Raw genomic sequence first — 16,088 nt, forward strand, 5'->3', positions numbered from 1 at the left:
TTTTCCCAGCACCACTTATTCAAGAGGTTGTCTTTTCTCCATTGTATATTCTTGCCTCCTTTATCAAAAATAAGGTGACCATATGTGTGTGGGTTTATTGATGGGCTTTCTATCCTGTTCCATTGATCTATGTTTCTGTTTTTGTGCCAGTACCATACCATCTTGATTACTGCAGCTTTGTAGTATAGTCTGAAGTCCCGGAGCCTGATTCCTCCAGCTCCGTTTTTCTTTCTCAAGATTGCTTTGCTTATTTGGGGTCTTTTGTGTCTCCATACAATTGGTGAAATTTTTTGTTCTAGTTCTGTGAAAAATGCCATTGGTAGTTTGATAGGGATTGCATTGAATCTGTAGATTGCTTTGGGTAGTATATTCATTTTCATGATGTTGATTCTTCCAATCCAAGAACATGGTATATCTCTCCATCTGTTGGCATCATCTTTAATTTCTTTCCTCAGTGTCTTATAGTTTTCTGCATACACGTCTTTTGTCTTCTTAGGTAGGTTTATTCCTACGTATTTTATTCTTTTTGTTGCAGTGGTAAATGGGAGTGTTTCCTTAATTTCTCTTTCAGATTTTTCATCATTAGTGTATAGGAATGCAAGAGATTTCTGTGCATTATTTTGTAACCTGCTACTTTACCAAATTCATTGATTAGCTCTAGAATTTTTCTGGTAGCATCTTTAGGATTCTCTATGTATAGTATCATGTCATCTGCAAACAGTGACAGCTTTACTTCTTCTTTTCCAATTTGGATTCCTTTTATTTCTTTTTCTTCTCTGATTGCTGTGGCTAAAACTTCCAAAACTATGTTGAATAATAGTGGTGAGAGTGGAAAGCCTTGTCTTGTTCCTGATCTTAGAGGAAATGGTTTCAGTTTTTCACCATTGAGGACGATGTTGGCTGTGGGTTTGTCATATATGGCCTTTATTATGTTGAGGTAAGTTCCCTCTATGCCTACTTTCTGGAGGGTTTTTATCATAAATGGGTGTTGAATTTTGTCAAAAGCTTTCTCTGCATCTATTGAGATGATCATATGGTTTTTCTCCTTCAATTTGTTAATATGGTTTATCACACTGATTGATTTGTGTATATTGAAGAATCCTTGCATTCCTGGGATAAACCCCACCTGATCATAGTGTATGATCCTTTTAATGTGCTGTTGGATTCTGTTTGCTAGTATTTTGTTGAGGATTTTTGCATATATGTTCAGCAGTGGTATTGGCGTGTAGTTTCCTTTCTTTGTGACATCTTTATCTGGTTTTGGTATCAGGGTGATGGTAGCCTTGTAGAATGAGTTTGGGAGTGTTCCTCCCTCTGCTATATTTCTTCCAGAGTATGTTGACTGTTCTTGGACCTTTGCTTTTTCATATAAATTTTAAATTGAACTTGTCGAATTTCTCTAATAGTACCATTGGGATTTTGATTGAATTGCATTAAATCCATGTCACTTTGAGAAGGATAACATTTTTATCATACTGAGTCTCCCTATCCTATAAGTATTTAAGGAATCTTTAGCATCATCAATAAAGTTTTATAATGTTTCCTGCATGTGGATCAATTCCCTGAGCCTATGCACACAGCCACAGTGTGATGATAGTGGTTTTAGCAGGGCTCTCTTTGACTGTCTCTTGCCCTGGTCTTTCTGTTAAGCTGTCTGCCTCTTTTGGTATCACACCCAGCTAGTAGACTCCACTAAATGCCAGCTGATTGTTCTACTGCTTTTGACAATGTTCTACTGCTTTTGACAATGTCCTGGGGCATGAACTGCTTCAGAGTTCAATTATATTTAGGTTCCTTTGCAGAGATGGCCATTGAATGCAGTCTTGAGGTTTGTTCTGATCCCAGAGGGCTCTTCTTAGTTGTCTCTTTCTCGGGCTCTCTCTGGTAAACTAGCTGGTCTGTGGTTTAGCTTCTTGCTGCATGGAGCTACCAGCCTCCTCTTAATTACTTGCCACCAAAATATGCATTGTTTTCAAGAGCACCTTGAAGTTTGAATTTTCTCACACTCTTCCAAATAAAATCAGTTCCTCTGGGGAGAACTTCAGAGTTCTGTTTTAGTGGACTTTTCTCTCCTCCTGGGCAAAATCTCTGAGCCAATGCTCAAGCTGGGAATGGGGACTGTGTGCCATGTCTTTCAGAGTGATACCCCTGCTTTATAAGCAGGGTTCTGGAAGGGGGCATTAGCTTCTGCCTCTCAAACTGCCTCTCCTGGCATGGAACCCCCATGTGAGCTGTGTGAGCTGGGGCGAGGGTGACTGTGGTCTCAGCACTCATAACCTCCTGGATCTGGGATAGGGCCTCTGTCCTATGAACAGTGTCTGAAAGGAAGAAAGGAGTTCCTAATCTCTCCAATCTGCAGGACGTACTTATCTCTAATTTAACGTTTGCAACATGAAGCTAAGGAGGATGAGAAATGCTGGCAGCTTGGCTCTCCCAGGGAGATCCATAGCATTTTTACTAAGATCTGGGGGAAGAGTGAGCTCCACCTTCTTGGCCATGCCCGCCCAGAGTGGAGCTTTTGTCATACTGAGCAGGGTGGGGGAGGCAGCAGGTCATGGCTCAGGTGCCACTGACTCTTGCTGTTCCTACCAAGATTTAGTAGGTTTTCTTGAATAAATGTTTCTTCATCTGCTGTATTCCCTTCAAACGATTTCAAGAAACTTTAAATTGTTGTTGTCTAAAATTTTCACCAGTTATCGTTGTTTCACGGGGTAGTAAGTCCATAGGGCTCCTCATACTGCCATTTTCCTGGGGATGCATTTAAAGGCTACTCAGGTTTTCAACCATCTAATGTAGAACAACTCACCTCAAGAAGATAATTAAAATTTTAGTGTGAAAAACATGAATGAGGTGAGCACAGCACAACATGGGAACACCTAGGAGAAACTCCTAACCAGTCCCTGAGAGGATAAGCTTTCTAAAGTAGAACTGAATTGTGAAAAATCAGGGAAAGAATTAAGAAGATGAAGATGAAAATAGGAAGAGTGCTGCTGATGCAGAAAAAAAGCAAGTGCAAATGCGCAAAGAGGAAGAGAGAATGTTAAGAAGTTTTATCACTGCAGCACTGGATGCAAAAGAAAGAAGTTGTAGTATTTGGAAAAATAGGCAGGAGATCCCAAGGTCTGGAATGCTTTGTGCTGGTAGATTCCTGCCCCCCCGCCCCGAAATTCTTAGTGTTCTTGTACATTCTGAGACTTCTGAGTGAAGATGCTTGAATATAAGTCCTAAAGACAGAAAACTCTGAAGAGGTTTAGAGACTTATCTCCCCTGGAGCCATTTGCTTGCATTTCAAGGCTGTAAAGGAAAGACAGAGACCCTCCTTTCTCCCCTCCCCACAGAGAAATTTGTTTACATTCCTTAGATGGGCAGATGTTCCAGCTGCTGCATGTAAGCTCCAAGTCTCATAATTTGAGGGTTCCTCTCTTGTAGTACAAAGCCTGCTGCACATACAGGTGAATATCTGGCCCTCACTGTGTAGCCTGTGGGGATTTAGGGCACCAGGGAACCAGAATTAACAAGCTCTATGAATAATAAATGGTCTGTTCTCTGGTCTAGAGGTCTGGTGTTCCTGTGTGTGTGTATCAGACCCTCACTTTTGGACTTAATACAAAATATAAAAGCATTTGAACTATCAGCTAAAGACAATCAATAGCTATGAATATTTTTAAAAATCTGTTTTCTGTTAACAGAAGTAATCATATTTCCTATACAATATTATAAAGATACAGAATTTATTAGTAGTAAAAGTCTTCTGATACTCCACCCCTCAAGGACAATTACTATTTTACATTCAGAATTTTTAAGTATGGAAATAACATAACCATAGTTTTGTTTTAGGAAGATTGGTTTAGCAACAGTGCAGTGCAGCAGGGATGGGGCAGATAACAGGGGAGGTATAGGAAACCCAGGCAAGAAAGGATGAGGCTGTATTAGTGGACATGTAGAGAATGGTGTAAATTAAATACCTAGAAAAAAAAAAAAAGACTGTGTCACTTATTTTGACGATTTGATAACACTAAAGCATTACTGTTAAAGTTTTAGGTGTAATAATAGTATTGCGGTATGTCAAAAAAAAGAATATAATTTTTAGAGATACATACTGAATTATTTACAAATGAAATTATATGATGTCTAGAATTTGCTTCAAAATAATGGGTGGGGAAGGGAGGGATGCGTAAAGGTACTGATGAAAAAAGCCACGAGTTGAGATTTTTGAAGCTGGTACTGCGGCTGATGCTGGATAAGGCACCCAGATGTCTCAGGAATGACTTACTCTTCTGGCTGCTGGGAGTGCAGCAGCAGGTGGTCCTCAGCTGTCAGTCCTGCTTGGGGGTTGTCTCAGCGGAAGAAAAGCGCCCTCATTAAAGGTCATTTCTTCTCAGGGCAGCCCACATTCAATGACTGATCACTGTAGGGGCCTCAGCCATCTCTGTAACTTGGTACCCTTCTCAAGGGCTATCCCAGGTCCACACCTCCCATGTGGCTGCTGAAAGCCTCTGCTGGGACTGCATCTCAGCTCAGTTTCTCCCTCTGCCCACTTCTGCTTTTTCCTGTCCATGTGTTTTTCCTTAAAACACTCCCTGATAAATGTCCTGCAATCTCCATCTTGGAGTCTACTTCCCCAAGAATCCAAACTGCAGAGACACTTTGACATCATTATACAATTCTCTTTACTTTTGTACATGTTCAAAAGTTTCCATAATGAACATTTAAGAAAAGGACAGCATCAGACTGGTTGTGGTGGATAAGGGTAAAAGTGACAAGTTTTGTCTAGGGCTCTGATTTTGGAGACTGGGTGGCGCCATTCACTGAGCAGGTGATGCAGGAGGAAGAACCATTTGGAGGGCATATGAGGAGTTGCTTTTTTTAGGATTTTACTTTTTTTCATCATTTTTATTTATTTTTTAACATCTTTATTGGAGTATAATTGCTTTACAGTGGTGTGTTAGTTTCTGCTGTATAACAAAGTGAATCAGCTATACATATACATATATCTGCACATCTCCTCCCTCTTGCATCTCCCTCCCACCTCCCCTATCCCACCCCTCTAGGTGGTCACAAAGCACGGAGCTGATCTCCCTGTGCTATGCGGCTGCTTCCCACTAGCTATCTATTTTACAATTGGTAGTGTATATATGTCCATGCTACTCTCTCACTTCGTCCCAGCTTACCCTTTTCCCCACCCTGTGTCCTCAAGTCCATTCTCTACATCTGCGTCTTTATTCTTGTCCTGTCCCTAGGTTCTTCATAATCATTTTTTTTTTTAGATTCCATATATATGTGTTAGCATATGGTATTTGTTTTTCTCTTTATGACTTACTTCACTCCATATGACAGACTCTAGGTCCATCCACCTCACTACAAATAACTCAATTTCATTTCTTTTTATGGCTGAGTGATATGGGGAGTTAGTTTTTGAGAGGCCAAACTTGACGTGCCTGTGGGGGAGCAGTCTGGCCTGGACATGGACTATCAAGCTAGAGGTAACTCTAGGTAATGATGATGATAATGAGTTATATTACCTTGGTAATAACTCTAGGTAAGGTAATGATGACTTAGAACATCTTTAATGACCAATACAAACTTCACTTGTGTTCACCCAATTATATCTGAACGTGTTAGAACCTCATAGAATGGGAATTAACCCATTGATAGCAGGCACCATATTCTAGAATATTTCTATCACCTACAGGTCTCAGAATAACCCTGTCTTAGTCTGTTCAAGCTGCTAAAACAAAGCACCATAAACTGGGTAGTTTACTCCTCATGGTTCTAGAGTCTGGAAGTCCAAGACCAGAATACTATCACGGTTAGTGCTAGCTGGTGAGAGCCCTATTCCTGGTTGCAGATTCCTAACTTCTCATTGTATACTCACTTGGCCAAAGGGGCAATGGAGCTCTCTGGAGCCTCATCAACAAGGGCACAAATCCCATTCATGAAGGCTCCACCCTCATGACCTAATCACCTCCCAAAGTCCCCACCTCCGAATACTGTTACCATCTTGGAGGTAAGGTTTCTACATATGAATTCTGAGGGACCACAAACATCTTAGACTCAGTCAACCCTCGGTAATTGTTCTTTGAATAAATGGATTTCATTGGAAAAGCTAGAAAATGGTCCTGTTTTCCCCATTCCATTCCTCTGATCATTTCTTCTCTGGTCTCTGTCACACAAGATCCTCTCCTACCTTCAATCATGTGAGTTGTCCTTGTGCAAGCAGAGTGCAAGGTTTTAGGAAAAATCAAAGATGAATCAGATAGGAACCTCACTCTGAAGGAACTAAGAGTTTGGTAGGGGAGATAAGACATGCATAAATGAGCACAGAACATTGAAAAAAAGAAAGAGAAGTAAGAAAGCAGAAGGACTAAAGGTGAAGTTCACAGGGATGGCAAATACCTGCAGTTGAATTTGCCTACAAAGAGGAAAAGCATCTACCCAGGCTGTGCTGGCTGCTCTCTAATTTGCGATGTTCGTAGCTTACTTCAGTTAGGTTTTTGCTTTAAATACTCTACCAGTAGGCTGGAGAATTAGGCAACAGCTTATAATGGCTTACCCCAAAGCTTGTCCAGTACTCCTATTAGAGTAGGTCATAAGCAGTTGTGTGTGGAACCATTAAAAAAAAAAAAAAGCCATTTTAAAGAGCCAGTAATATTATCCAGAAATATATGGAAAGGATCTCTACATAAAAATGTTTCATGTTTTAATATTTCAAAGATCTCTAAAAAATATGACTTAACAGCGTCCTAGACTACTTGTCAGGCTATATATGATGTTTCTCAATTTTAAAAAATGCTTTTGTGATTAACATTAAAGAACCCTACTCCTCCAATCCCCTGGCTTGCTCTCCTCCGTGAAGAATCACCAGTTTACAATGATTTATTAAGCATCCATAAGACCAAAAGAGTTGTAGTATTCTCCCTAAATAACACCTATCTAATTAAGTACAAACACGGTGACTGAGGCTACAGTTCAGTTTTTATTAGGAAAAAAATATTTAGAACACCTCGGCCACTTGTTTTAAATGTTAAAATTAAAAGAGAATTTTTAATGTCCTACTTTTTAGGAAATTCTATTTGAGAAAACATGAACAATGGATTTTCCTGAAAAAAACAATTTAAAATAAAATATAAGATGTAGTCAGCTGTGTATATACAAAAGCGAGGTTATTTATTCTAAACAATACCTGGCTCCGTACTTTACAACAAACTGCGCAATCATAACCTAATTACAGGAGACTAAATTTAATGCCCCAAGCTTTTCTATTTTCCAAACTCACCTCCCTTCTTTCCAAAAAGATTATCTTCTCCCAAAGGATTCTCAGGGTGCAGACACACAATAAATTCAAAAAACACGACAAGCAGAACAAAACAAAACAAAACAAAACAACAACAATAAAAACCCACCCGGGGCAGCTAGTTTCCATTTAATTACTTAATCAAGCATATCTCAAAGTGCTTTATTTAAAATAAACGAAGCCTTTGAGTGCCTTAGGGGTAATATGTTGAAATGTACACACAACGTCTCTGTTTTTGATAAGATTAGTAGATAGGACTAATCTTTTTAAACTGTTGCGTAGTTACGCAATCTGTTAGGCGACCCCTCGACATTTCTCTGTTCTACAGAGCACAGCTTAACACTCCAAAGCATCTGCTTGGGAGTTCGGAAGACAGCTCTACCTACAGCAACACTTCACTTCTCCTTCCCTCAAATCTCCCCCCGCCCCCCAAACTCCAACATCCAAAGCGGCCAAGTTTCAGTAAGGGCTGGCAGGCGAATCGAGCAGATCACGGAAGACAAAGGGCAGCGCGGGGCCCACGAGCCCCCGCCGGCCCTTCCGTCCGCGCGCGCGCGCATTCTAAAGCCGGGCGGGGCGGTGCCTCCACATGCGCTCCCACACGTAGGCGGGAGCCCGGAGCAGCAGCCACGCGCGCCACTATTGCCGCCTCGCGCCGGCCCCCAGTCCCCGGCCGCGGGCGGGGCCGGGGCTGCGGTGCTGAGCCCCAGCACGTACTGGGGCGTGGCCTGAAGCGCGGCGGGCGGGGTTTGGAGAAGTTTCTCCGGGCGGCTCACGTTTCACATCGTCATCATGTAGGCACCAGGGCGCCAGGGCCAGAAGTGGTGCCGGTCCCTTCCGCATCCTTGCTGTTCTCCCCGCTGAGGGTCTGATCACTGCCGCTCTCAGGCACCTGTCTTTCCTCTCCGTGCCGGAATGGAGCCAAGACAAAGGAATAAAAGAAATTAAATAGTACAAGGAGATCGGGTGTCTGAGCAGCGTCTTGGATAATGCCGTCCACTACAGGTAAGAATAAAAATTATGTCCAAACCTCTTAAAGATGTGAACACAACAAAGCTCCGAAGGTGTTCATAGGAGGGTAGAGGTAAGGTGTAGTTTTTGTTTTACAGGGAGACTTTCATTTCACATCCTACAGATTGAACTAATTCTCTGTAAAATGATCTGGGACAACAGGCTCAGCGCTATTTAAAGGGAGGAAATATGAGCGAAGTGGTTAGTGGCAGACTTAAAAAACACCCCAGTAAAATTTTTTTTACATTTTTGTTGGTTCCACATAGCAACATGTTTGCAAAGGTTTTATTTAACCAAACACCGTTAAAAAAAAAAAAGGTTTTGTATTATTTGCAACTTGTTTTTGACGTTGCTACATTGGAAATTTGAACTTTTGGAATGTTGACGTTTCTGCAAAGCCAGTAACTTTTAAGTTCATCATTTTTGCATTTTAGAGGTTGTAGGGGGAAATCAAACCTTAGAATGGTAGCTGTGAGGTTAATACAAACTTAAAAGAAAATAAACGTGTCTAGCATGCTATTAAATCAAACAGCGCTGACAGAACCATACCATATATTCATCTGGCCTTTTATAGTTTATCAACATGCATTTCATATACCACCTCATTTACCTGAGTTAATGTCTCCGTAACCACACACCAAAATCTCTAGCTCAAACTCAAAACCCACTAAATAGCACCAGAACACCTCTTTTATTCATTTCCATTTGCCTTGCCATTCCTCTCATAGAACATCCCCTCAGTGTCCTCTATGATTTCATTACCATCAAGGGACAACCACTCTCAGTTCCCTACACCCTCATTGCTTTCTATTTGCTATTTAAACAGTTAATGGGAAAAGGGGTAAGGTTCTACTGGACTGGCTAGCACTTCACCAGCTCAGACACTCTGAATCATAGGCCATCTCTCCAAGACTGTTTTCTCATCTACAAAATGAGATACAGGTACTATTTCATAGTGTTTTTTTGAAGATTGTGAGATAACATGCAAAATGCTTAGCACGAAGTCTAGCATATAGCACTTAAAGACATTAGATTCATTTTAACTCCTAATCTAAAAGAAGTTGTACCTACCAATGGTAGGCTCCCTGGGGAAATCTTTTTCAGTTCCAGAGTTAATAGTGAGGCTTAGAACAAATGAACAAAATACACTAAGCTCCTTTGCCATACTTTTTTCAGATGTGAAAATAATACTGTGGTCATTCACTCACAGCACCGCCAGAGGAAGAAGTATAGGCATTCATCAGGAAGGGAGACAATACAGGACTGTAGCTGCTGGGGTAGAGCTATACTTGGCTCAAGGCATTATAAAGACATTTGTTACGGTCTCAAAGAGGCTGGCACAATGCTGGGAGGAAAGGCTGGTTCTGCTATTTAAAACAGCTTCAAGCACTCCAGGGGACTTATTTTCTGAATGACCAAGGGGTGGATACTTGTTTTCTCCCAGCTTTACCATCCTTTAAAGTGGCTTTCTCATCTAAATCATTGCTCCACAAGTCATTTTCCTACTCGTGGTCATTACAGATCTGACCATTAACTAATAATTGAAAACGATCAACTTCTAGATTTCAGCTTAAGTTAATTTGCTAACAAAATGAGCAGAATTTTAAATTTCAACCCGGGAATATTAAGCAACTACTTTATTCTAAAATACCACCTCTAGTACTATCTGTAATTAAATGCAGAAGCACTTTGGATCATAGTATTTGCAGTGAAATATGCCCCTAAAAACTTAGGTTGAGTCTTAATATTGTAAACTTTTGTTCCCATATTTTCATGTAACTGTAATCAGATTTTCTTCATTCTAAGATAAAAACAGCCTCCTAAGATCTGTGGCTTAATTTTGTCCAGGATATTTTGTTCCTCTAACCTCAGGATACAGGGCCTAAGGCTCTGGCACTGCCTATGTAATTTGTCCATAAAAATAATTTGCTGTTACTTCTAGGAGCAGGGATTCACTATCTCTTATTATATCTTTTTGTGCTGTCTGATTTTTTAAATTTTAAGTAGGAATGTATTACTTTTACAATCATAAAAGAAATAACGCTATTTCATTTTAAAAATATAGGGAAAAAAGCTATTTAAAAAATTTTAAATATACAGTATCATTAAGACAAAAACAAAGCAACGTTTTTCTAGTTTCATATTAGGGTCAGAAGACCTAAGTTTAAATCTTCGGTCTGCCACTATTACCTTTAAGGCTTGGACAAATCCTTTATCATTTGAGGTCTAAATTTCTTTATCTGTGAGTGACAATAGATCGGAGATCTTTAGAGCAGGGGTCCCCAACCCCTGGGCCACAAACTGGTACCAGTCTGTGGCCTGTTTGGAACCGGGCCCACAACAGGAGGTAAGCGGCAGGTGAGCGAGCGAAGCTTCATCTGTATTTATAGCCGCGCCCCATCGCTAGCATTACCACCCGAGCTCCTCCTCCTGTCAGCATTATGGTGAGTTGCATAATTATTTCATTATATATTACAATGTAATAATAATAGAAATAAAGGGCACAATAAATGTAATGCGCTTGAATCATCCAAAACCATCCCCCACCCCCCAACCGTGGAATAACTGTCTTCCACGAAACCGTTCCCTGGTGCCAAAAAGGCTGGGGACCGCTGCTTCAGAGGAACTTTCTAGCCCATACAACATTATGTAACTATAATGTTCAGGATTTGCTTCATTCATCCCATTCATATTAGAACATTAAAATTTTGTTTTACTTTAATAAATTAAAGGTTCATAAATGACAAGTTTCTTTTCTAAAAGCGTACTTTTCACAGTGGAACATTACGGTTTGTTATTATTTAACATTACATTTAGGGACACAGTATAACTTAAGGTGATGGCAATACGATAAATGTAGAAATAAACAAGAGTAATGTAATATTCATAAAATACTTAAACTGTTGGTAAACAATATTATGAGTTGGAGGTGTTAAAGCAAATATTATTTTAACATAAAAGCTGATCAAAGGGGGCCTGGTCCACAGAAGATGTTTATTTGATGTAACAAAACAATACAGTTAGTGTTAGATCCAACCACAAAGAGCAAAAGGAATGAAAAATTTGTACAATGCACATAGAAAAACAAGATGTTTACTGTGACAACTATATATTTCTAAAATAATGCTTTTCTAAAATTACTCAATTATTGAAATCTATATGAAAACAGAATGATGTTAATAGCGACAAAGTGCATAAAACCAAACATCAAATTTCGAGCAAATTAACATACTAGGCAATTTTGCTAACAAAGCATGATTTTTTTCTTGTTCACAATCTGCTCAAAATACCTTTATACCAACATGGTGGGCAGAACATTTAGGTTTAATATCAATTACACAATATTAGCATAAACTTCCACAACTACAGATAGGGTATTGTTTTCTTTTGAGCTGGCAAAGTGACTACAGAAACATCAGATCATTTCTCTGAATTGAGAATTTTATCCAAATAAATGCCACATACCTTCCAGATATATGCATATCTTTCTATATCATGTAAATGGCTTTACCCATTTAAATAATAAACCATACAAGCATTTAAGAATCATTATTATATGATTAACAATGTCATGTTCCAGGTTTAATAATTTCATAGGCCAAAAAAAATTTCTTCTTAAAAACTAGTTTTATAAATGCAGAATATATTGCATGAGTAACTGCTGGTATTTTTTTAAGAAAATATATTGTGCAATTGTGGCTACCATGTACTGCTGGCAAATCATTACTGTTTATGTAAAATGTGAAAAAACTGAGTAAAAATTTTTCAAACTCATCATGATGAAAGGTTACTTGCCTTCTTAAAAAAAAATTACATTGGCATCTTATTAAAAATAATTCGATAAGGGACAAACTCCCTAGCCCAAAATAAATAAATAAAAAGGTGCATTTTAAAAATGATGCTACTGCAATGCAATGGTTTAAATACCAAAGAACTGTGAAAATGTGCTGTGTGTGATCTGGCATTAAGGAACATACTAAAAAAGAGCATTAATGTAAATTAAGTAGAAAGGGGATCAAAATTGAACTAACCAAGTTTGTGCAGTATTTGTAGCCAGGCTTCTAAAATTAGATATAGAAAATATAAATAGACTGCTTTAGGTAATGAGCCACCAGTGTCCAAAAAAAGGAATGAGATTATGAAAAAGCTCAGTTAACTTGATCCAAAGCTCTGAGTAATTCTTCACCCTGCAGTAGGTTTCTGCTGCCTTGTATAGGAGCATTAACTTCACAATCATAACTGGTCAGCTGTGGTAATCCACTCTCATCCATTGATTGCCCCAGCAGTCTACATGCTAAATCTGAAAAACAAAGATACTTAAGTATTTATTCATCTAATCCATGAATATTATTAAACAGCCACTATGCACTAGGTATTGGGGAAAATAAGGCAAATAAGCGCTAGAAGGGTTTTAGTCTATTAGGCAAAACCACAATCGTGTAAACAAGAAAGTGCAAAAAATTGTTACTGGTGCTATGTCACAAATGTTTAAAGGTACCTTGAAGGCACAAAGGCGTGATAAACCAATTTAGAAAAAGGCATTAAAATGTGCAAGCTTCAGCTTCTATTCAATATTGATAGCACACAGACTCAGATCAAAGATAATTACTAAAAATTCATAGTTCCATCTTGAAATAGCTATTACTGATCAAATAAAATGCAACCTTACTTTTTAATCCTGCTAAGGAGTGAAAATCACTCTCAATTGGAGTAAAGCTCCTAAATAAAAGTTTCATATATTTTAATTCTCTTTGTGATGTTCAAGGGCAGAAAGAATAAACTAACCAGAGGGTATTAAAATAATTGTCTTTTGCTCCATTCCATTCTGTTCACTAGATTTGCATCCTTTTACGCGTTTCCAAGAAAGTGATGTAGTAGTTGCACGATCATCTGGTTGCTGTAATAATGTTCCCTAAAAACAGTAAAGTTATTTCAATTTTACTATGTTGAATTTTTTTTAAGTCAAAACTTTGAAATCAGTGTAAGTTTGCTAACAATATGTGGGCAAGATTCTTAAATACTGCCCTAAGTTATTTTAAATTCTTTTTCTTCATACTACTTCATACTACTGGTGAATTCATTTGCCGGTCATTATGACAGCTACGTGTGTAAATGCTTTCCTGTTAATTTGGTCTGAAAATATCAGTATGGATTACACCAGCACTGACTGTTCTGTGGGTAAGAAGGGAAAGTAACCTAAAGGGAAGAGAAAGAGACTTGGTGGTGACACTGGGTGTGGAATGAGGGGAGAACTGTACTTACTCAAAATACATCTCTAGTGTTTGGAATTTTTACACCAAGACTGGATTCATTAAATGTTTGTATTTTTAAGAAAGAGTGTGTACAAGTGAAAAAAAACAATGTATAACTTCTGAAAATGTAACATTAGTATTTGGAAGATACAAGGAGTTACCTATATATCTAACTTAGAAATAGCACATTAGCTAGAATAGAAAAGCAAACATACTGTCACACTTACAATTCCTACTGCTTGAAAAAGTGAGCCATCATGTTCCATTTTTCGCTTTCTCTGAGCATTCTGCAAAGCTAGTATCTTTGGACTTAGTTCTTCCTCAGGAACAGTAGTTCTGAAAAATATTTTTTAATAAAAATATGGTTGTTTTATTTATTTAAAAAATATCCAGTTACTTTTCTAAAATGAAATATATAATGCCTATTTTCCAACATTAAGGAATATAATGTTATACATAAGAGAACCGTCCTGATTACTAAAGTTTATTACCTTGAAAGCCCAAGTTCATTTTTTAAAACAAAATTTCCTAAAATATGCATTTCCCTATTTAGAAAATAGAACTGAACAGAACTAAATTGATGTCAAAGAGTTAAATATTGGCCTTTCATCCCACCTAATACACAGATATTCTTGGGACTACTGTAATAAAAGATTAATTTCACATTTGTGTTACGCTTTCAGTTTATAAAACATTGCATGTTCATTAGTTCACTGTAGCTTCACTCCAATCCCCAAGATAATACAGGTAGTATAATACACATTCTATAAATGAGAAACCTGAGGCTTGTTAGGTAACTTGCTCTGTTGCTAATTAGCTGCAGATATGGAAGTACACTGCAGGTCTCCTGATACCCAGTCTCCTTCCCAGTGATCCTCCCACTAAGCCATTTTGCCCTCAGTATTGATCTGGTTATCAAACTTGATCTGCATCTAAAATTAATACTAAATAGTGAAGAACTGTTTTATGTGTCAAGTACATCGATTTTGTTATATCTGTTTCGCCTTTTCAAGAACCGCCCGCCCACCCCCAACATAATCACAATAGCTCCTTGCTGTCCCATCTAGTTGAGAATGGCATATGGGTAAGGGATGTACTACTCTAACAGCTCTCCTACATGCAGTCTTGTTTTATATTTTTAAAAAATTCTATGAAACCGTCAATATATAGACAGGCAGATTTTTAAATTTTTATACAAATGTTACCTCTATTAAGCGTAACTCAGTCTATCATGTAAATATCATCTTAGTAGTAGTACTTTTAATGGTTTATTTTTAATCTTTGCTCTAAAAGCTGCAAATTGTCTGGTTTACCGTAGCACTTTGATTTTGCAAATTACCTACAGAGGTAGTAAAGAAAAAGCCTCCATATAGTTCTGAATGGTTAAGTTCATAAAGTGTTTAGTACATACTATATTGGAACTAATGTAAAAAAAATTGCTAAAATGACTAGATGTTTGTTGGACTTTGGTTTTGACAAGTACGTAGTTATTCAGAAAACCAAACAGCCCATGGTTCTCTGTAGCTGTAACTGAAAATTACAGATCACTGCCAATTCTACTGCTATGTTCATTCTTCTCTCCATCTAATAACCATTTATTGAAGCAAGTGCTACATGTTAGGTACTGAGTTAAGTATTAGTAACACAGAAATGCCCGAGGCACTGTCACCTCCCAGAGGAGCTCTAAAGTCGGTTGGTGATAATAGTAAAACAATAATGTTAAATACTTCTTTGATAATTTAAAGCCCTAAGATCTTTTCCTAGCTCTGGGAAAAGGCCTCTCCTAGCATTCTAGGTCAAAGCAGTGATGCAGGGCAGGAGAATAAAGCCATAAGCTCTGGCTATGGCAGTGCTTTTTCCTATTGCTATTGATATCTGACTCAGTCTAGGCACTGTAGAGGAATCATTCCTCTCCTCCACACACTGCTCCACTAACTTGTTTCCTCTGACTACAGCCTAAATTTTAAATGTGTCAAATCCTATTACAAATTATACACAAAAATTATAACTTAAAATTTGGATAGTGTCCATATGTTTGCTCAAACTAGCTCCATAGAAGCAATGCCATGACACATGCTTAGATTCTTGTTATAGCTTTTAAAAAATATTTAACCTATGATATAGCTAGGGTTCTATAAATAAAAAGGAAAAATAAAAGCAATTTATAACTATACATCAATTTTTTTTAAATGCTTATAAATATCTATATTGAATACTGAGGACTGAAGACCATCAAGTTCAATTTGGATTGGAGAACTGGAAATACCCTTAAGTTGGAAAGGTTTTTTTTCAGGTAAGCTTAAAAAGAGCTCCAAGCTATGGAGGCAAGTAAGGATAGTTAATGAGTCTGATTTAAGCAATTACAAGAAACTGGGCCAATTTTTGTACATTTACAGAACTTACTGGCTGGATTTTATTTTTAGAGGTATTAGAAGACCCTTCTACTCCTACATTTAGATAAGTGATATGACTATAAAGTAATACACAAGCTAATTTAGAAATGGTTTTTTGAGTGCTTGTTTTAAGTTCAG

The 16,088-nt window shown here is 38.1% G+C and overlaps 1 protein-coding gene and 1 long non-coding RNA gene across 3 annotated transcripts in view; one reads left to right on the forward strand and one right to left on the reverse strand.

The window, feature by feature from the left end:
• The first annotated feature begins 8,072 nt into the window (after window positions 1-8,072).
• Window positions 8,073-16,088, forward strand: part of LOC132515351 (uncharacterized) — a 35,526-nt gene continuing 27,510 nt past the window's right edge. Inside the window, exon 1 of the long non-coding RNA XR_009539146.1 lies at window positions 8,073-8,299. This is a non-coding gene — a long non-coding RNA (uncharacterized LOC132515351). The remainder of the gene's footprint in view (window positions 8,300-16,088) is intronic.
• The window catches only part of HIF1A (hypoxia inducible factor 1 subunit alpha), a 41,681-nt gene continuing 36,598 nt past the window's right edge, over window positions 11,006-16,088 (reverse strand). For both annotated transcript variants that reach the window (XM_060141750.1, XM_060141760.1), the window contains 3 exons: window positions 13,785-13,893; window positions 13,091-13,217; window positions 11,006-12,605 (listed from right to left, as the gene is read on the reverse strand). In XM_060141750.1, coding sequence (XP_059997733.1) covers window positions 12,454-12,605; window positions 13,091-13,217; window positions 13,785-13,893 — 388 coding nt within the window. In that variant the 3' untranslated portion in view covers window positions 11,006-12,453. The remainder of the gene's footprint in view (window positions 12,606-13,090; window positions 13,218-13,784; window positions 13,894-16,088) is intronic.

Source organism: Lagenorhynchus albirostris, chromosome 1 (genome assembly GCF_949774975.1).
Source record: "Lagenorhynchus albirostris chromosome 1, mLagAlb1.1, whole genome shotgun sequence".
Taxonomy (NCBI): Eukaryota; Metazoa; Chordata; class Mammalia; order Artiodactyla; family Delphinidae; genus Lagenorhynchus; species Lagenorhynchus albirostris.